Source organism: Nematostella vectensis, chromosome 7 (assembly GCF_932526225.1).
Source record: "Nematostella vectensis chromosome 7, jaNemVect1.1, whole genome shotgun sequence".
NCBI classification, from domain to species: domain Eukaryota; kingdom Metazoa; phylum Cnidaria; class Anthozoa; order Actiniaria; family Edwardsiidae; genus Nematostella; species Nematostella vectensis.
In genome coordinates this window covers 15544494-15566169 of record NC_064040.1, presented here as the reverse complement: position 1 = coordinate 15566169, position 21676 = coordinate 15544494, and the positions used below count along the sequence as shown (strand labels likewise).

The following is a 21676-nucleotide window of genomic DNA, read 5'->3' as shown; positions in this document are numbered from 1 at the left end:
CGTCTTGACCTATAATCTCCCTGTAGAGTAACGAGGGAATGGTCTTGACATATAATCTCCCTGTAGTGTGACGAGGAAATGGTCTCGACATATAATCTCCCTGTGGTGTAAAGAAAATAGTCTTAGATCTTCGGTGACGAGGGTGTGGTCATGGCCACAAATTTGCCGGTGGTGTCGAGAGTGGATTATCTTAGACCTACAATTTGCCTGCAGTGAAGAGAGAATGGTCTTAGTTCTATAATTTGCTTGTAGCGATGAGGTAATGGTCTTAGACCTATGATTTACCTGCAGTGAGGAGGAGTTTGTCTCCATAGTGATGAGGGAATGGTCTTAGACCTATAACTTGTTTGTATAGTGACGAAGGAATGGTCTCAGACGTATAACCTGTTTGTATAGTGACGAGGGAATGGTCATAGACCTATATTTTGTTTGTACAGTGACGAGGGAATGGTCGTAGACCTATAACTTTTCTCTATAGTGACAAGGGTATGGTATCAGACCTATAATCTCTCTGAAGTGTGAAGAGAAAATGGTCTTAGACCCATCATTTGTCTCCATAGTGACGAGGGAATGGTCTTAGACCTGGGATCAGTTAAAGGCTTTTAGGGATCATTTCGGTTGCTTTAAAAGGTGCCCCATTTTTTCTTATTCAGTCTGGAGCGGTAGAAAAAAATGGATTTTTAATTTGGAAGCAAATTTAGATAACGGAATCCCACAAATAACATGGGATATTAAATTTGGGTTTTGAGATTTCCATAAATATTCCATTCCTGTTTGAAAATTCTAGTTTTTTTTATAAAAATATTATTTTTCTAAAAGTCTTCATACATTCTTTTAATTCTATATAGCCCTAAAACATACTATCAATGCCTGCATAAGCAGAATTTTCGTAAAAACGGATGCGATTGTTTGACACAATCCGACTGCGTTCCGTATCTATTCACTCTGCTGATGTCCGAGTCTAGAGTCAGGCGTCCATTCTCTAACCGGACACTCGACTCAAAAAGGGCCATACTAGGCCGAACACGGAGCTGAATCTGATAGTTACACTTAGATTGTTGCTTCTCTGAATCGTCTATAAACATTGGAGTACCAACCCCTAAACCAGCACCGTCCTTAATTCCATTAAATAGTACCATTTTCTTATTCGGCAATTCCTGCACAGCATTTAAAATCTGGTCAAGTTCAAGTCCGTGACAGAGTGACTTTACCTCGTTTCTTTGGGTCAGCAGTTTGTTAATTTGGTGCAGGGTCAGATGCGCGCCAAGTTGAACATGAGGATGCGCAGTAGGAACTGGTTTCCAGATCACGCACGGACAAAAATGATCAGGGATCCCGGCGTGAATGCATTCACGGCTTTCAGGGATGTGCTCGAAAAGGCTTGTACCTCTCGTAAGATCGGATTTCGATGGATTGTGTGGATACTTGAGTATATGCATGAAAGTGGCATGTACATCGAGAGGCGAAATAATCCGTTGAGTGTTCTCCGCCAAATTTGAGCTGAACTTTGGATACTTTACGCGGAACCAATCAGGAAACGCCATGGATAAGAATGGCAGGCGCTCTTCTTGCTTCCCTTGCAGCGTGGCGCGAATCGAATCAAACCTCGCCCCGTGGTCCCCCATCACAATAAGCAGAGTATTGTTTAATAATCCATCAGAATGCAAAGACTTCAAAAACTGGTGAATATCCCGTGCACCACTGCTGACCATATTAAGATGCTGATGACAAAGGCTTCCCAAGAATGTGAATCCAAATTTGGGCGTGTTTGGGTATGCCGTGATAAGGCTGCGAAGGTACTGGAGCTGAATCACGTGCTGCGCCTGCGCATTAATGCAGTTCGAGTGGACGCCGAGTTCCGCGTCCATGGGCACCGCCCACCAGAAGTAATGCCCGTAGTGGTCGGTTGGCTGATTCGTGAAGCCGTTCAGGCGAAGGTTGAACGCCCCTGTAATAGTTGGAATGTGGTGTCACTTATCACAACAAGAAAATGTCAGTGAAGTAAGACATACGCAATGGACGCAGTGACGTAATGACACGCATAGTCCCATAAGCATATCAAATACACCATGTTGCGAGCAAGGAAATATTAGGCCGAATTTACCATGAATTACAAAATGAAAACTCTAAATCTATAAGTGACTGGGGTCTTTGATGTAGCCTAGGTTGGTTTTGTTGTCTGCGCGCTTGAGTCTAAAATTATACGCCACTATACGTCGTACATCGCACACCAAATAAGGAAACAATATGTCATTTATCCATACACCAAGTAAGGTTACACGATACACGACATCATACATAATACTAGCCTGCGTGCATCCGGTATCCGGTCATAAAGAGTAACATCAGGCTAACATCATACTCCAAATAAGGTGACGCATGCTACACGACGTCATTCATCGTACACCAAATAAGGTTACACATGCTACACGACGTCATTCATCTATACAAAATAAGGTTACGCATGCTACACGACGTCATACGTTATACATCATACACCAAATAAGGTTACGCATGCTGCACGGCGTCATACATCGTATACCAAATAAGGTTACGCATGCTACACGACGTCATACGTTATACATCATACACCAAATAAGGTTACGCACTCTACACGTCGTCATTCATCATACACCAAATGAGATTACGCATGCTACACGACGTCATACATCGTACACCAAATGAGGTTTAGCATGCTACACGTCGTCATACATTTATCAAATAAGATTACGCATGCTACACGATAACCTGAGTATCAGGCCTATGTTCTCATCGCGCCGGCGAGAAATAAGACAAGGCCTCATACAAGTACTGTTCAATTTGAATGTTCTCATGCCGGATTCCGGCATGGCGAATGGGACGCGCTGATTGGTTCAGCTATATATAGTATAGTATATATAGTAGTATATATAGAGTAATGGCGGACCAAATAAGGTTACGCATGTTACACGACGTCATACATCATACACAAAATAAGGTTACACATGCTACACGACGTCATACATTGGACACCATAAAAGGTTACGCATGCTACACGACGTCATACATTGGACACCATATAAGGTTACGCATGCTACACGACGTCATACATTGGACACCAAATAAGGTTAGGCATGCTACACGACGTCATACATTGGACACCAAATAAGGTTACGCATGCTACACGACGTCATACATTGGACACCAAATAAGGTTACGCATGCTACACGACGTCATACATTGGACACCATATAAGGTTACGCATGCTACACGCTACAAGATAGGGAGGGCGAAAAGAGGCGCGCAATCTCCAGCCCCCCTCCCCCTTCTTAAGAGAATAGCTATCGGCAATGACAAACATCTCCTCAGCAAATCCATTCTAACGTTTCTGGTTCGCATTAGCGCGTTTGCATACAAACCGTTACTTACCAATGGTAGGCGCATCCTCGCTGAACATTGTGACGTAACCATGCTGCTTCAAATCCTTAAATACAAATGGCCAAGGATCCACAGTCCCATCAAATGTAACGCCCTTCCTCGCCTCATGCTTCGCGCAGTTTTCCTCCACAGTTTTCCCGGTTAAAAGTCCAGTAAGTTGAGGCGTTGTCGCCTCTCCAAGCAGGGAAAACCCTTTAAATATAAAAGCCTTGAGCTCGTCCTGCAGGAATTTGTATGTGTCCGGAAGAAGTCGCTGAACGTTTGCGTTTGAGTTTCCGTCCATGCCGAGGATTATAATATTTAGTGGGATACCAGCGTCTTTTTTTGGTCGGGAGAGTACTTCAGGTTTTGGCGAGACATGGGCATGAAGGTCAGTTTGGGTTCCACCGCTTTTAAGCTGGGTTTCCACCTACGAAAAGTAGAAAACGCCAATTATGAAGACCGCGTTTCGTCTTCTTTATTATTACTATATCATTCCGTAGCAGCTTCAAGAACAGGCTTTCCTCTATAGCCTAGCATAAATATACAGATTTTTACAGATTTTACAGATTTATATATATATATATAATATATCCCCTGATGAGTGGGCAACCACGAAACAGACCTGTAGGGAAACCTATGTAGTTTGTATTTTTCTCAAACCAACACTATACACCGCTCTACTTTCGAGTATTGAGCACTTTCTATGAAAGCCTTCAACCATCATTTTATATATATATATATATATTTCTTTTGCACGTGTTCTTTTGTTATTCGGGAGATATTACTTTATAGATACTCTGCATGAGCTGTATTTGTATGTATTATGAAAAGTTTAATCTATCCCCACCAGACTACTGGACAGAGCTTAAGAAAAAGGATATTTGCCAATGCCTTGATTTTAGACCATAAAAATACCTCGAGCATCCCAAACATTGAATAACCTCATCCCCTCGCTTGGGGGTGGGGTTTTGAAGGTTAAAGAAGGCCAATCACACCGCCATTTTTTTGCTCTCGCTCAATTGTCACAAAGCATCCATTTCTATCGGCTAATTCGAACAAGTAACCAAGATATTTTCAATCAAATATTAATGACATATCATACTATTCGTAGATTGTTCTTTTGGAGTTTTATTGCGAATGAACCGCTGTAATTTCAATGATAAACAATAAAAAAGGAGTCGTTGATCGACATTCTTTAATGGAACGGTTTGTGTTTAGAGCATGTTGTTTTTGACATGTTCGTGTAATAACACAGGCAGCCCACCTGGATAAAGTCTTCGTCAAGTTTAACCCCGTTGCCATCCAAAGGAAGAGTCTTTTCCGGTCCAGTTTCAAACCCGGAGTCGCTAGCCTCTGGTCTTCTAATAGCTCGGTACACAATTCTTCTCACAGCCTCTACAAACAAATAGAAGGTAAGGAAAAATATATTGGATTTCAAACAGTCTGGGTAAATTTAGGGAGCCCCAAATCACGAAATCAATAGTCAGTCCATGCTTCATTGGAGGGGTGCGACAACCCTTAGTTAAACTCTTTGCCCCTGTTTAAATATCCTTGCCCCTGTTTGAATATCTTACTAGATAATGGCCCTGTTATTATGAACCCTGTACCCTTGCTTAATAAGGCTCCTTTTTGTCCTTGCTTCCTGTCGCCTTACTAGATAACGGCCCTGTTTCTATGATCCCTGTCCCCTTGCTTAATAAGGGTCCATTTGTCTTCGCTCCCCGTCCCCCTACTTGATAATGGCACTGTTTCTATGATCCCTTTCTCCTCTCTTAATAAGGGATTTTTGTCTTTGCTCCCTGTCGCCTTACTAGAGAATGGCCCTGTTGCTATGATCACTGTCCCCTTGCTTAAAAGGGCTCCGTTTTGTTCTTGCTACCTGTCGCCTTACTAGAGAATGGCCCTGTTTCTATGATCAATGTCCCCTTGCTTAATAAGGGTCCTTGCTTCCTTGCATCCTGTCGCCTTACTAGATAATGGCCCTGACTCAGTCTGTCTTGAAATAAACCCTGACCTTTCTTTCTCGCCTTGAGGACGCAGTCGTGGTAACTAGTGTACATCTCCCCCGGACAGAACATGGGTTCCATCGGTGACATGAATTGCTTCACCATAGGGTCGAACGGGTCAAGGTTAGGTAATTTGCATCCGGGAGACCGCTGACTGTCTGACAGGCGGGCATGGATGGCGCAGGTCGACTCCTTGTAAACTAAGAATTGAAAATTCAATTGAACTCTGGTGTGGATTACCGCTCATGGTGGTGAATGTAACATGGTCGGCCACCGAGCAATTGTTTTTTTCTGTTGGTGAGCAATTTCCATCTCTTGTACAAACTTTAAAATACCCAACAAAAACACACATACAAGAGATTGTAGATAACGTAATGCATGGGAATTTTCTTTAGATTACATAACCACACAGTGTCGTAGCCAAAGTCAAGAATAGTGGGACGCCGGCATTGTCTACACGAAAATAACCGTTGAAAAGCACTAGGTTGGTGGACTGAATTATAGTGCTTAAAAAAATATTGCGGATGGGGACTAAACCAACATGGCCCCCCTTGCCATCTCCCCCGGCCCCTCTTCCCAACCTCCCCCCACACACACACACACACACACGCACCCACACTCCCTAGTATGGCCATCTCCAGCAAGGAAGAAAAATAGCTCGCGCTATAGTTCGTGCACGAACAGCTGACGATAAAGCCTAAAACCGCCAATACGCTAGTGGGGAGATCTACAAACCATCAAGCACTCACCCACATCGCTGGCGAACGTAGACTTTAAGTGTAGGGTATCCGGCCCTTTTTCTAGCGTCGGTAAGGAGGACAGCAAGATATAGCGAACCGAGTCACCTGTCCTAGTTTCAAGGATTCCCCGGCAAGTATTCCCGACCAGGTTACATTGACTGGTTGCCTTGGAGATGTGTAGGAAGACGATGCTTGTGTTGATTGAGTTGAGTCTGACGTCGGATATCTGGGTTGCCATAACAACGACTTAAGAATTAGATATGAAGTTAAACAGGTCGAGCGAATAATACAACCAAGCTGACTGGCTTATTCACTCTACCACACGGTCGCCCACATGCACTCATTCAAAGCACAATAGATTATTTCTAAAGTTTCCCTTCTGGATTTCTAATCTCTTGCTATAATAAGGAGATAAATAATACACCCCCTTCCCTGGATGTTTTGGACATTTTAATAAGCCAAAGCTTTAAGAAACGATCAAACGCTGGTAGAAAATCCTCCCAATCTAGTCAGCCATTAAGGTAACCCCTGACAACTAATCGCGTCTTGTGACGACACAGGCTTCCCGTTACCTCGATATATTCCAAAGAAGATGAGAGTGATGTCCACTTGGAGTTTATATGATGATGGTTCTCGACGCCCTAATAAAAAAAACTGCTAAACACAATATTAAAAATATCATAGTTTCTTGAATGAGCCGATGAAAATGGGTGCAATAAAACACACTTGCACATTATTGTGCAGGCCCGCAAATGATTCCGGCTCGCAAATGATTCCGGCCCGCAAATGATTCCGGCTCGCAAATGATTCCGGCTCGCAAATGAACCCCAAAAAGCACACAGTAGGCCCCCAATAGGCTCGATTTCCAGCTCGTTTCTTTCAGCCCGCAATACGTGCCCCCATCAACCGCTGGATAACTCGTCTGCGGGCGTTTGTCCTGCGATTGAAATTTCAGCCAATCAGAAAAGCGCCTGGATAGTTCTCATGCAGAAGACCGCTAACCACAAGGAAGGCTCAAGTAAAAAGCTTGAAGTCTTGAATCCAAAATCCGATTGATTAGCAGTGCTAAAAAGTTTCCGGAACAGAGGTTTTGGTATTCCCTGTCAATGGCTTTAAATTATATTCAATGCGGAACGGTTTTGTTTATCGTACAGGCTTCGGAGATCGCCCGGGTTGAAAATAGAAGCTTTTATCGGGATGTTTACAACCCTTGACCGATGAAGCGACGCCAGAACAATGAAAAAGTTCGCAAGTGTGTGAGGATTAGCGAGATTCATACTTCCCGGCCTCGAGAGGATGGGGAAAATGTTTCATAGCTTTTCAAAATCCTTATTTTACTAATTATTGCAGATTGTGGAGGCAAATTAAATATTCTATTCACATTTTGACGCGCCAGCGAGTGATCGTCGGCACTTATTTTTTACTTTGCACATTTTAGCGAGCTATGTTGGGCTTTGAAATACTGAATTTCCCCGTTTATTCGTTTACCTTTTCGAGTGTTTATGGGTGTTTTATAGCACGAATAGATCAAAGAAGTTGAATAATATCGGAAGTGACGTCACGGACAAGCGTGTGTGGCTATTGGTCCAGCCGTTAGTGGTGCCGATAGGCCTGGGACGAGCTGTTCCCTCCACAGGCGCCCCAGACCACAGTGGTCTTCTAGTATGAAAGCGCTTCGATACTAAAGTCAATAGAAACGTATAAAAAATTAAAGAATTGGTATTGGATTTTGGTGTATAATAAAGGCTGGAGTCCCAGAACGGCTCAAATGGGAAGGAAAACGACACAGAGACTTCTTGTGAGGCTTCAGCCTTTATTATACACCAAAATCCACTACCAATTCTTTTATTTTTTTTTTAATACGTTTCTATTGACTTTAGTATCGAAGCGTTTTCATACGAGAAAACCACTGAGCTTGTGATTCCCCAAAAAAACAACATAGCAGGCCCGCAAATGATCCCGTAACAATTTGCGGAATTGAACGCGGAAAGAAGTGCTAGACTCTATGTTAGATGAAAGAAAATTGATGGTTGCTTCGAAGGAATAGATGCGAAGAAGTTGCATAATATCGGAAGTGACGTCACGGACAAGCGTGTGTGACTACTGGTCCAGCTGTTAGTGGGATGGTTGCTTAGAAGGATGGTTGCTTAGAAGTATTGTTTAGAAAGATAGCTGCTTAGAAGGATGGTTGCTTAGAAGTATGGTTTAGATAGCTGCTTAGAAGGATGGTTGCTTAGAAGTATGGTTTAGATAGCTGCTTAGAAGGATGGTTGCTTAGAAGTATGGTTTAGATAGCTGCTTAGAAGGATGGTTGCTTAGAAGTATGGTTTAAAAAGATAGCTGCTTAGAAGGATGGTTGCTTATAACTAGCAACAAAAATTAGCAACCATTTTTGTTTTTTTTGCAAAAATCAAATTGACCCAAATGCCAAGCAACAAATGGTAATTATAGATAAAAAAAACTAGTTTACAGGTTTATTTAGGAAGCGGAAAACACTTGACTTTCAATTAACTTTATAAGACGACATACTTATTGTTAAATGGATCCCAGTCTTATTTGCAAATGATACTTCAATGTGCATCTGCCGTAGAAAGTCCAATATATCATTCGATATTATTTATTCAGATAACTACCACGTATTATAAATATAACAAATAAGCAACGCTAATTTCGTATATCAGCTACTTTGTGTTGTGACGAACACAGTGGCCGACAAAAAGAATTGGAAAATAAATAATTTTCTCATAAGCCGACAGCAGATTTCACTTGTTACAACAGGTTATTTTACTTTTAAAATCATGTTTACAACTACTACAACTATATAATAACAAAAATATACAACATATAATATGAAATATTACCTGAAACTGGATAAGTTGTTTGAAATTGTGATTTTTTGGGTCGAAGAAGTGAACAAAGTTGAATTGCCAAACGAAGAGTGCAGAAGTTACCAACAATACAAGAAGAAGGTAGCGGCGAGGATGACGCGAAAAACAGCCACGGAGAACGAGTCGGGGCATGGCCATTCTACCTGAAACAAATTAAATAAATGTAATACAGTGTTTGTATGATTTTTAATAGTTAATTCTGCCTAGTCACACAAACCTGGCTAAATCAATCAACAATCTAATATACGCCACTGACTTCCACTCTGGTTTATAGTGTGTAAACAAAACTGTTTTTGATAGGACGATTTTGCGATCAAACAAATCTGGCTAACAACCAATCATTGACAAGTCTTTGTTAAACGTCACTATTTCCTGACGGTAATGTTACCAATTATTCCAAACCTAGCTAGACGCCAAATTGAAAATTACCCAGAAGGCCCTGGTGACGAGGTTGTGCCCATTTAGCTGCACTTCTGAACTTGGTCATGCTTGAAGATCCAGCGTACTTTGGGAGCGCCCGCAAAGTACGCTGGATCTTCGAGCATGGCACTTGGTGAACAAGGCAAGTATGGATTGGGGACGACTTTATATGAGTGACGATGCCAGGCCAAACATCTAAGAAAACAACACGTTTTGCTTCCTGTGACGTCACAACTTTTACCATCCAATCCAACCCAACCACAGGAAACCCGATAAGAACGCATGGGACTAGGCTGGGGTTAAATAACTTCATGGACAATGATAAGACAAAAAAAAAAAACAGAACCAGCGTCTCGTATTAACTTGTACAACTCGTTATAAAACTTTGAAGTAGATCGCGGTCATTCATTTTGGACAGAGAGTTCTGTCCATTTCGAGCAATCTCTGGGGCCCTCGAGTTAAATATCAACGCTATATCAAGATTGTGAGAACATGTAAGTACACGAAATACAAAAGGACATAAAATATTGAGAAAAACAACGTAAAATACAAAGGTTACTTCACCTTACATTACCGCGACCTTTTTATGCCCTCTGAAACATTTTACAAGGATTTGGTTTGCTTTTATACACAAACGGGAGACTGTTTCACAAGTTTCTTTACAAATATTCTGAATAGGCTCACGAAAATAGCACGAGCATCAACTAAACCGGACTGCAATGTATAATAATAGAAAATAAACACATTGAATTTGAACAAATTTTACAAGAATTCGGGTTGCTTTTATACACAAACGGGAGACAGTTTCACAAGTTTCTTTACAAATATTCTGAAAAGGCTCACGAAAATAGCACGAGATCAATTAACCAGGACTGCAATGTATAATAAAAGGAAATAAACACATTGAATTGGAACACAAAAGCCTATACAAATACACAACAATACTTTGCACAAACCCTAATATGCAATCCGTGATACTGACTCACCCTACACAAACTCACACTAAATGTGCAATCACACACTATTATCATTTCAAACTATATGGAAACCTAACAGAAATGTTATAACCAGGTCCGTAGCAAGGTTTTTTAAGCAGGGGGTTCGTTTACACATAAAGTGGACCATTTTCTCTTAGGTAGCTCGTCCCGCCTCGTTGGTGCAGGTTCCTTATTTGCCTTAATAAGAGTGGAGAACCCAAACCCCCCGAACCCACCTGGCTACGGGCTTATCGATACGTCTGTCTTACACCTTAGTGTTCGTGTTTCACTGAATATACGCATTATAGATGCAGGTGTTTTAGCTTTCGAAACATGTTTTATCTTTTCCTGAAACTTTTGAAATCCATAAATTATTATTTTAATTAGGATGCCATAATGGTCTCTTTAAAACAAACGCAAAAAACAGGCCCGTAGAAAAAATCTTTTTTTTTCAGAAATTCTTCGAGGCAAAGCTAGCCACTGGATGATAAATCCAACAAAATATCATACTTTTCAATTGTGAAACACTAAACATCAAAATTTTACCGAGGCAAGTACCTCACTTGCCTCATGCTGTCTACGGCCCTGAAAAATCATGACTCACTGGTGAGCAAAGCAAACGTTCGCCTTAAGATTTTAAAGTTTTTGAGATTTTCAATTTCCTCTCCCTCTTCTTTCAAAGTCTTTACAAATTAAGAAAATATTGGGGGGGGGGGGGTCACAGCCACACCCCTACTGGTCTTTTCCAAATATTTTTTGTAAATATTTAGGGGTCACATGCCCAAATTGCCTGACTTCCTCAGACAACACTTACGACAACAGTTTCTTGTCGTATTTGCTTAATCGTATTTTCTTTACAACTAATCAAAGTAATGGCTTCCGCGTGGTCGAGATCAACCAGTCAACTATAAACTCCAAATAGAACATCGACAATTGCCCAGTGTGAACGCTTGCCAGTATATGCCCGCTTCACCTAGCTGCCTTTTTAGGGAAAATACTTTCTCCTTGGTAACGGGGCACATCTCCAAGCGAAGTGGCACATTCACTCCTCCGCCCTGTCGGAACCTCCTTGTAGTGTTATCGAATGTTTCCGTTTTCGATAAATCCAAAAAATGGATGATTGATTTCCGCATTCTTATTTTCCCTAACGATTTTTGACGATTTCACAGAGCTGTTATTTTTATTGATTTGTATCTGTATCGATTTTTAACGATTTGCTAGACCGGGTATCAGTAACATATTAAAGCTCGGCTAGTACGGCTCCTACAAAATTCAGAGCCCCCCCTCCTTTGGGGGACCTTTATTTTTCAGAGCCCCCCCCCCCCCTTTTGGTGGTTAAAAATTTTCGGAGCCCCCCCCCCCCCCTTTTGGTGGTTAAAAATTTTCGGAGCCCCTTCAATATCTTCCCTCCCCCCCTCGGTGCATTTAATGAATACTCCCTAAGGCCTGGTAAACTAGGAGGCATGTTACGTGCGACATCTAGCGAGCTTGTATCGACCGAGGATTAGGAATTGCTTCAGTCGCAACCAAAGTGCGGCTAGAATCGCTACTGGCTACACACATAGTACTATCCCCTAGGGATAAAATCTGATTTTGCCAACGTCTATTTTTTTGGATATAATGATCAAGAAATTCATCCACACAGCAGGCTACGTCACGAGTTTCTCGTGCTGCACGGTTTAATCCGTCATGCCTGGTGCACACTAGTGACCATAACGACTTAATGACATAGGCGCGTGCACCCTTATGTTCATATGTTCGTGTGAATGGTTCGACATTTTGACATAAGCCCAACATAACGACATGAACATAACGACACAAGAGAAAAAGCATGTAGCATCATTTTGTGTACCATAGAAATGATAGTTTGCTTTCGCGTCCCCTTTCAATTCAGCTTTGTCTCATTAGAGATACACACAAATTTTAAGTTTAAAATTTTGGTTCTGATGGCACTTTTTTATGAGCAAGTTTTCTATCTCTCGCATAAGATCAGTTTATGGTAGTTTTGTGAGCTCTAAGGCACAAATGCCAGTATTTCTGACAAACAAAGGATGCTGAACACAGCTCATAATGTTATAAACTTCCGTTAACCGCAGGCACAATACGAAACTACTTGACAACAGAACATGATCTATGCTAAAAGTTTTATTAAAGTTATTCGGTGTAATCTTACTGTTAATCCCAGGATGTTTGTGTCCTTTTCTTCTTTTTCTTCCTCCTTCTCCTTCTTTCTTTTTATATTATACTCACGTCGCCTCAAGCAGGGTGAGATGTTGACAAACCTGTGCAAACTCCATTGACAGGCCTCCTAAGCGGCCTTTCGCACTTACCAGTCAGATCTGGAGTGAAGAGTGATCCCTAGCAAGACAAGATGCCTTACTATTTGCTCTATTCATCTTGACGCCATGAAAACTCCCTTGTCCAACGCCTATCAATATTACCTTTTAAAATGCTCATCAGGTTTAGGTTGTATAATATGGTTAATATGGTCAACATATAATTATAAAGATTATATAAAAAATTAAAAACTATAATTTCATTTAGAATTCCACTCAAGCATCTACAGTGTTGCCTTATGTGTCATTGGGCCACAGGTATTTTATACCTCTACTTCCGCCTTTATTATACGGTCATAATGTTTCGGTCGGTAGAACAATTTTACTGTTTAATTAAGTAAAGACATTAGAAAATAGAATATTTCGCTTGTATTTTCAAAATCATAGTTTCAACCCTTTGTGTAACCACAAAAAATATAATGGGCAAAGTAGACTGCGCAACAAATATGATTCCCCTTTAAATATTTTCAAAAATCGTTTCTTTAGAATAACGAATATTTAGTATAAGTAGTATGTTAAATTTAGTTGATCTACGTTTACCCCCTTAAAAAGTATTATTTGAACAGCCTAGATGATTGGCGATAAATCACCAATTAAACAAACCACATCAAATCCATCTTGCCACAAAATACTGAAATGTTTCAGTCTCCATATGCTTTTAAGTCATCAGTGTATAAACACTACTTGAAAATAAATGAATGTCTTTAGGTACACTACGCCACTTACAAAAAACCAAGACACATTTCTTCCAAAACTCAGCGAAATGAAAAGATTCAATCTGCGCATTCCGTTCGTCGTATTTTTTAGGCCTTATTTGTTGGAATTCTCGGTAATTTTTTCCCAACTCCTGCTAATTTCTGCGAATTTTTTTAACAAAAATAATTAGTTTGAACACACCAAAGAGCCGTCCCTCGTTCTCGTTAGAATTGCGTACGGTGAATGAAAAGATCTGATGGGTAACAAATATGCTTGTGATTCGACACTTTTAACAAACGCCATAATATGAAGCTAATTTCTTATTTATATGGTAGAGTTAAATAATAAATAAATGATGTAAGCTCTAGAATGGGCTTCGTTAAACAGCGACTTTTTGTGCGGCCAAACGCTACAACAATAATAATAAAATATAAATTCTCAGGAAATCTCAGACTCGACTTAGCCTAAAGCGGCTTTTAAGCCATCAACCTAGACATTATTTGAGTGAGAAGCAACAATCATAAAACGGGTGTCAATAATTTGGATTTTTGCCGATGTTTGGAGTAGCGGAAACTTATCAAACGGGAAATGTTTAAAAAATGAGACCATAAATCTATTTCAAAAACACACAGTAAATAAATAAACAACACCATTGTTTTATGAAACTTCTAGAGTCCTATATATCGAAAAAGGTTTTGACAACTAACCCTCTCTATGTAATCTATTTTTAGAGCTTGTAGTGATTTTTCATCCCTTATTAAAATGTTTTTTTAAAACCATTAAGATGGAATGGCTGGGAATTTTGAATTTTGGTTCCTTTGAATTTTCACACTGGAACAAGATATTTGAAACTAAGGATATGCTTTCTTTCTTATATCTCTTACCTCATAAGTGGTTCATTTGATAAAGGCTTTGGTTACAAGGAAAAGAAAGCGTGTATATATTTAATATTGTTGTATTGTAGCATAGCTCCACACTTCTCGTGAAAATTGTCTCGAAACTTCCTTTCACAATCTCTGATCGATGATGAAAAAATAACGAACGTTTACATAAAGTAGAAAACTTGACAGCCGGCTTTCCTGATTGACTCATTTGAAATAACAAATATTTTAGCAAAGCCCATAGCAAAGCCCATATATTTTCTGTAAAGTGTTCTTGTTTCATCAATTAGTTCCATAAAATATTAAAAGCGATTATACTGTATACTTTAAAATTTACTGCGGAAAAAATCGAAAGGCTGTGTTCTACATGATAAGCTTTAGGAATGATATATTTGTTTTGCCCGGCGATGTCTGAGAAGAATTGAACACTGGGTGATTTTATCGTTGCGTTCTCTTCGCATCTGTGCGAATAATTGCCTGATAATAATAATAATAAAATAAACACACACGCACACAAAGACGTGCGCGCGGGAAATCAAACCGAGAAATAAGACAACCATGGTCGTCGTTCTACCCGAAGCAAGACTTTATGACTAATAAGAACATAACTCGGGAGTATGCATGGCTAATTAAAAGGTCAAAAGAAGAGTTGTCAACACAATCAGCCACATTATACCCAGTACTATAATCCTCCCAGCGAGCACCGAGCAAAATTAGAACCAATATAACAAAAGACAATATATCAGGGAAAGAAGTAACACCAGTCCATGTTTTTTTCTGTTACTCACTTACTCACAGGGGACTCTGAAGCGAGATATCTGCGATAGACACTGCCATGATACACAACTGATTTCTTGGCTAGCTTATTTCTGTTCCACAAGTTCCACCGCTCGCGATCACAAACAACTTAAATATTCCTTGAATATCCCCGATTATCGCACGCGTTGGAGTTTCCTGGTTAACTACAATGAAGAGTACGTGAAATCACGACAGATCGCATTTGAAATCACAACTTCTGACTTAATCTTGTGATGGCCGAGTGAGCATGGGGAGAGACGAGGAGACATTTCGTTGTCAGTTGTAGTGGAATTTGATATCCCTCCTCGTGAGTCTAGTCGCCAAACAAATAGTGTCATCACCTCAATTGGAAACGCACTTTAATAACATTAATCTACTTGCCCTGATTTTATACTGCAGCGAGTAATTATTATCTACAATTTATAAGTGAAAAGGAGCTGCTAAGCATTTTAACCAGTTTTTTAGTTTTGTGTCATTTTCAAGGGCTTCCGACTTCTTAATTTCTAAATGTTCCAAAGCTTTTTTTCTATTTTATTGCTTTATTTTTCTTAATTGTCTACCTTTGTCTTCTTCACATTGTCAACGTTTTCGATGAACTTAAATTCAACAAGATTTTTGATAAGGCATAAATATAAATACATTTACCGCCTGTTGTATTCTTGGTTGGTAGGCGTTTATTACTGCCCATGTCCCCTGTGCGGACGTGTCTATTATTACTCCCATGTCCCCTGTGCGGACGTGTCTATTATTACTCCCATGTCCCCTGTGCGGACGTGTCTATTATTACTCCCATGTCCCCTGTGCGGACGTGTCTATTATTACTCACATGTCCCCTGTGCGGACGTGTCTATTATTACTCCCATGTCCCCTGTGCGGACGTGTCTATTATTACTCCCATGTCCCCTGTGTGGCCAAGTCTATTATTACTACAATTTCCCCTGTGTGGCCGTGTCTATTATTACTCCCATGTCCCCTGTGTGGCCGTGTCTATTATTACTCCCATGTCCCCTGTGTGGCCAAGTCTATTATTACTTCCATGTCCCCTGTGTGGCCAAGTCTATTATTACTCCCATGTCCCCTGTGTGGCCAAGTCTACTATTACTCCCATGTCCCCTGTGTGGCCAAGTCTATTATTACTCCCATGTCCCCTGTGTGGCCGTGTCTTACTCCAATTTCCCCTGTGTGACCGCGTCTTTTATTACTCCCATGACCCCTGTGTGGCCAAGTCTATTTTTACTCCCATGTCCCCTGTGTGGCCGTGTCTTTTATTACTCCCATTTCCCCTGTGTGGCCAAGTCTATTATTACTCCCTTGTTCCCTGTGTGGCCAAGTCTTACTCCCATGTCCTCTGTGTGGCCGTGTCCGTGTCTACTATCTCATCTTGACTCTTGAATAAGCAGAACCTTGAGTACCCAAGTAGCAATCTACTGGTTTTGACGTTTCATTTCCTGGGGGAGCCCGGGTATATTTCATGTGATAGACGGTTGACACCATGTCTTAAATCATTTGAACAACAATTCTGCTGATTTTACTGAGGAAATGGAAAAACTAAAAAAAAGAGTGTGCAAGAAGCTTAAATGTCTAGGCAGGATTTGACAAGACAGAGAAATATTTTTTGCTCAGCTTAAGTCGAGTACCAGTCTTAAATTAGGCAATAAGTCAGCCGATAATCAAATACCACACACAACATCAGTTTCAGCATTTGTTTATTACTACAAGAGATCCAGCTTTATTCGATGATAAAAATCAGTGCGGTTCGTTAACCATACTTCCTGTAGAGTCTGAAGCGTGGGCTAATCGAAGATATCAAGGTCACGGCGAAACAATAGATTATATCTCTACTAAATTCAAGCTGCCGGTTTTTTCACAGGTGGAGGGGGAGGAGGGGGTGGAGGAGCCGCCGCAGGGGGTGGGGGAGGGGCAGGGGCCGCTGGAGGTGGCGGTGTAGGCTCCAAGTAGTCGGGTTCAGGGGGGTTCACTGGCGTTGCTTTCTGTTGTTTGGGGGCTGCTGCAGAGGGTTTTGTCTTCTTGTGCACCCTCCTGAAAATCCCCTTCTTTACTTTTCTCGGCTTGTCCACGGTCTCGTAGATATGGTCTTCATCATCGGTGGGAATTCTTTTGTACTTCTTACGGCGCCCTCTCCTTTTAATGGACCTTATGCATAAGCACATGAGCACCAGCACCACCAAAAGAAGGACCCCAGCAGCACCTAGCGCATGTAGGACGAGCTTGCGCTTCCAGATGAAATTTAAAACCGGATTTTTGTGGATGATACGTAGCACTGCTGAGAACTCCGAGTCCCGATAGCAAACTTGACCGTTACCATGGTAACCGGCATTGCAGGCGCAGGTGAAGGAACCAGCGGTGTTTTTGCAAGAGGCGTACTTGGAACAGTTGTGTTTCTTGGTGGAGCATTCGTCTATGTCTGAATGGGGGTAGGAGTGCCAGTTAGAAGCATGAAGAAATCCTGGTGCCGGTGATAGATGCAGAAAGGCCGTAGCTAGACAATTTTGTTAACCAGGGAGGGGGGGGATGTTTCTTTTATTTACTTGCTTTGGGGGTAGACGATTAATTTTTTATGTGAATTTTGTAAAAATTTCTGCTCTTCTAAGGGGACAGCTGGCCCCCGTACTAGCAACGGCCATACAGTGGACCCTGACCCCCTCTCATCAATAGCAACGGCCATACAGTGGACCCTGACACCCTCTTATCAGTAGCAACGGCCATACAGTGGACCCTGACACCCTCTCATCGTACCAACGGCCATACAGTGGACCCTGACACCCTCTCATCAATAGCAACGGCCATACAGTGGACCCTGACACCCTCTCATCAATAGCAACGGCCATACAGTGGACCCTGACACCCTCTCATCAGTAGCAACGGCCATACAGTGGACCCTGACACCCTCTCATCAGTAGCAACGGCCATACAGTGGACCCTGACACCCTCTCATCAGTAGCAACGGCCATACAGTGGACCCTGACACCCTCTCATCAATAGCAACGGCCATACAGTGGACCCTGACACCCTCTCATCAGTAGCAACGGCCATACAGTGGACCCTGACAACCTCTTATCAATAGCAACGGCCATACAGTGGACCCTGACACCCTCTCATCAGTAGCAACGGCCATACAGTGGACCCTGACACCCTCTCATCAGTAGCAACGGCCATACAGTGGACCCTGACACCCTCTCATCAGTAGCAACGGCCATACAGTGGACCCTGACACCCTCTCATCAATAGCAACGGCCATACAGTGGACCCTGACACCCTCTCATCAGTAGCAACGGCCATACAGTGGACCCTGACACCCTCTTATCAATAGCAACGGCCATACAGTGGACCCTGACACCCTCTCATCAGTAGCAACGGCCATACAGTGGACCCTGACACCCTCTCATCAGTAGCAACGGCCATACAGTGGACCCTGACACCCTCTCATCAGTAGCAACGGCCATACAGTGGACCCTGACACCCTCTCATCAATAGCAACGGCCATACAGTGGACCCTGACACCCTCTCATCAGTAGCAACGGCCATACAGTGGACCCTGACACCCTCTCATCAATAGCAACGGCCATACAGTGGACCCTGACACCCTCTCATCAATAGCAACGGCCATACAGTGGACCCTGACACCCTCTCATCAGTAGCAACGGCCATACAGTGGACCCTGACACCCTCTCATCAGTAGCAACGGCCATACAGTGGACCCTGACACCCTCTCATCAGTAGCAACGGCCATACAGTAGACCCTGACACCCTCTCATCAAGGGAGATGAAGAGTTAGATACGAATTCGAAATAGAGGGTTCTATTCAACTATCCTATTGATTCAAAAAGCAATATTAGCAAAGAAATGGCAGAAATAAGCAAAAGTCCCAAAGTCGAACCTTTGCTATAGCAAAACGTAATTGCTGTACTTTTTGCACAAATATTGGCCACATTTGGATCAAATGCCCGTGTAGGGTTAAGGCTCCATCTGTCTACTCGTACAGACTTACCTACACACTCAGAGCCGTTCTCAGTGAAACCATCCATGCAGCCGCACTTGAATGAGCCAAGCGTGTTGATACACTTCATGTGTTTTGCCTTACACGTGTGGGAGCCATCCTCACACTCGTCTTGATCTGGTGAACCAAACCATGACAACATAAATATATTATCCGACTAACACTACTACCGGGGAATACGGGAATAAGGGGGAGAAGTTGTGGCCTTAACAGGCCATGTAAGAATAGAGAGGGGAGGGCAAAGTACAGAAACATTAAGAAAATAGTGTGGGGCACTGCCACGCCTACTGGTCATTTCCTTATGACTTTTGATTTATTTTATGGGGGGTAGGGGGGGCATGCCCCAGTGCCCCCCCCCCCCCCCCCCCCTGCTTAACCTGTCAACTTTCGGGGTTCTGTGAGAGTAAGATTTTTTAAACAGCTTTATGGACAAGAATTGTAATATACAAAATAGATGCCCAGTGGGGCCATGTGTAAACGGGCACTAGGCCCATGGAAGACACACCCCCATCTAAACAAAATGGAAATAAAAAATGACTAGTTATGTTCTCCCATCAATGCTGTACTTTGATAAGGTATAAGATAAGGCTGCAGCGAAATGTACAGGCTCGTAGGTTGGTCTTGGGATGAGTTGTGCGCTTTTTTAAGGCTCCCCACATTTATTCACTAAGATCCATATCTTAGTCAATAAAAGCTGTGTTTCCACTTCCGCGAGGGATATCTTCAAAATGCACTCGCCTTATTCTGAGTCGTCAGGAGTTCTTTTCATACAATACTCATCCAAAATATCGGCAAAATAAGCACCATTTGACTAATAAAGCCTCGGGGGCTATTGCCTTGACCACACTCGGACTCGAGGAATAATTCTATTTTTTTTAGATAAGCGAATGCCGTATTGAGCGGTCGGCAAACGCAGAACGGACGGACATGAAAAGAGAAATTAAAACAATGCAAAAAAAATAATTAAAGGATGAAGAGTAATAAACAAAGAAGTAAATGATAAATCGTTCTAAATAGATTTCTAAAAAATTCCTATCCAGGCATGAAAGATAAGTGCAATATAAACTATCTTTAGTAATATGCTACAATTGTCCGTATGTCGAGTATACAAATAATGTCAAATTCTTGCACAAAAGGACATTTCTATTAACACAAAGGATGATTTAATAGACAGCACGATTTAGAGTGTAAATCTGCCTACGACTCAGTTATGGTCTTCGACTACAAAAGTCGTGGAATGTTATTCAGGGCTAAAACAGGATTATTTACACAGCTTGATTTATGATGCACAGCTTGATGTATGCGACATCTCTACAACTCGAGTCGTAGAGTGTAAATCAGCCTACGACCCGTTTAGATCCTCGACTTCGAAAGACGTGGAGTGTAATTCAGGGCTAAGACATGTCCCATACGACTAAATCGTGCTGTCTAAATCGGCATTAAGAACCCATTCAGATGAATTCGATTTTTTTTACTGTGACCCACCTTCGCATAATTTGCCTACTTTCTTAGCGCCTTTGTTGCACACGCAGGCATACCCGCCGGGCGTGTTTCGACACGTGGAGGTCTTCGGGTCGCACATGGAAAGACCCAAGGAGCACTCGTCGTAGTCATGGCATTCCGCCCCGTTACCATAGTAACCCGGCTTACAGGCACACAGGAACGACCCCTTAGTATTCACGCAGGAGGCCTGGGCCGAGCAGAGCTGTGGCGTCGTTGCACACTCATTTATATCTTTTTAGGAACAAGAAAGTCAATCTAACGATTTTCAATGACGTATATGGACTAGGGACCTACGGGGCCCGGCCCCCCTTTTAGCAGCCAAAAATACAGTAAATGCATGTGACATTATCTAAAATACAGGAGAAAATGCCTTGAAAGTCTCTTTTGGGCCCCCCTCCTGTTAAAAATCGTGGCTACGCCGCTGCATAGTTACGATGTTCTTAAAAGTACGCATAGTGTTTTCATCAACATAAATACCTACACACGTGGTGCACCATGGGCCCCAAGGCTGCCATAGCAACATACACTTCTGTTGCGTCCGTTGCCTAGTTACCTGTTCACCTGAAGCACATACATCACAATAGTAACATGTACACGTTGTAATTCCGTTGCCATGGCTACCTAAGCTTCTGGTTAACCCGTCGTCATCTGTTCACGTGGTGCATGTTCCCATAGTTACCTGTGCACGTTGTGTATCCATCCCCGGTGAAGCCAAGTGGGCAATGACATATATAGGATCCTAGGGTATTAGAGCACACCGCATCTTCGTGACAAACCGCAGGGTGAGATTTTTTGTCGCATTCATCTTTATCTAACCAACAAATGGAAGCAGTGTTAAAGCCTCTTTGAGATGTGATTGTGGATCACTAGCGGTCAGGTTGTTTGATGGTGATTTGAAAAATTTGAAAGAATTTCGAGAGGTTTGGGAAGGGTATTTTGGGATTGGGTTTAAAAGGCCATTGATAATTTTGTTTGGAAGGGCATTGGGATTGGGTTTGAAAGAACATTGACGAT

General features: G+C 42.0%; 2 protein-coding genes across 2 annotated transcripts in view; both read right to left on the bottom strand.

Moving 5' to 3' along the window:
- Positions 1-773: 773 nt before the first annotated feature.
- LOC5511848 lies at positions 774-15250 on the bottom strand. Its single transcript, XM_048729794.1, has 9 exons — positions 15140-15250; positions 12761-12788; positions 9007-9176; positions 6718-6786; positions 6155-6371; positions 5414-5605; positions 4664-4794; positions 3409-3826; positions 774-1948 (listed from the first exon to the last, which is right to left on the bottom strand). Exons 3-9 carry the CDS (start codon positions 9169-9171, stop codon positions 864-866), a joined length of 2277 nt encoding a protein of 758 aa, XP_048585751.1. The 5' UTR covers positions 9172-9176; positions 12761-12788; positions 15140-15250; the 3' UTR covers positions 774-863.
- A 1580-nt stretch (positions 15251-16830) lies between these two features.
- The window catches only part of LOC5511831 (slit homolog 1 protein), a 9832-nt gene continuing 4986 nt past the window's right edge, over positions 16831-21676 (bottom strand). The window contains exons 7-10 of the mRNA XM_001632201.3: positions 21342-21473; positions 20645-20893; positions 19151-19276; positions 16831-17566 (exon numbers count right to left, since the gene is read on the bottom strand). Coding sequence (XP_001632251.2) covers positions 16989-17566; positions 19151-19276; positions 20645-20893; positions 21342-21473 — 1085 coding nt within the window. The 3' untranslated portion in view covers positions 16831-16988. The remainder of the gene's footprint in view (positions 17567-19150; positions 19277-20644; positions 20894-21341; positions 21474-21676) is intronic.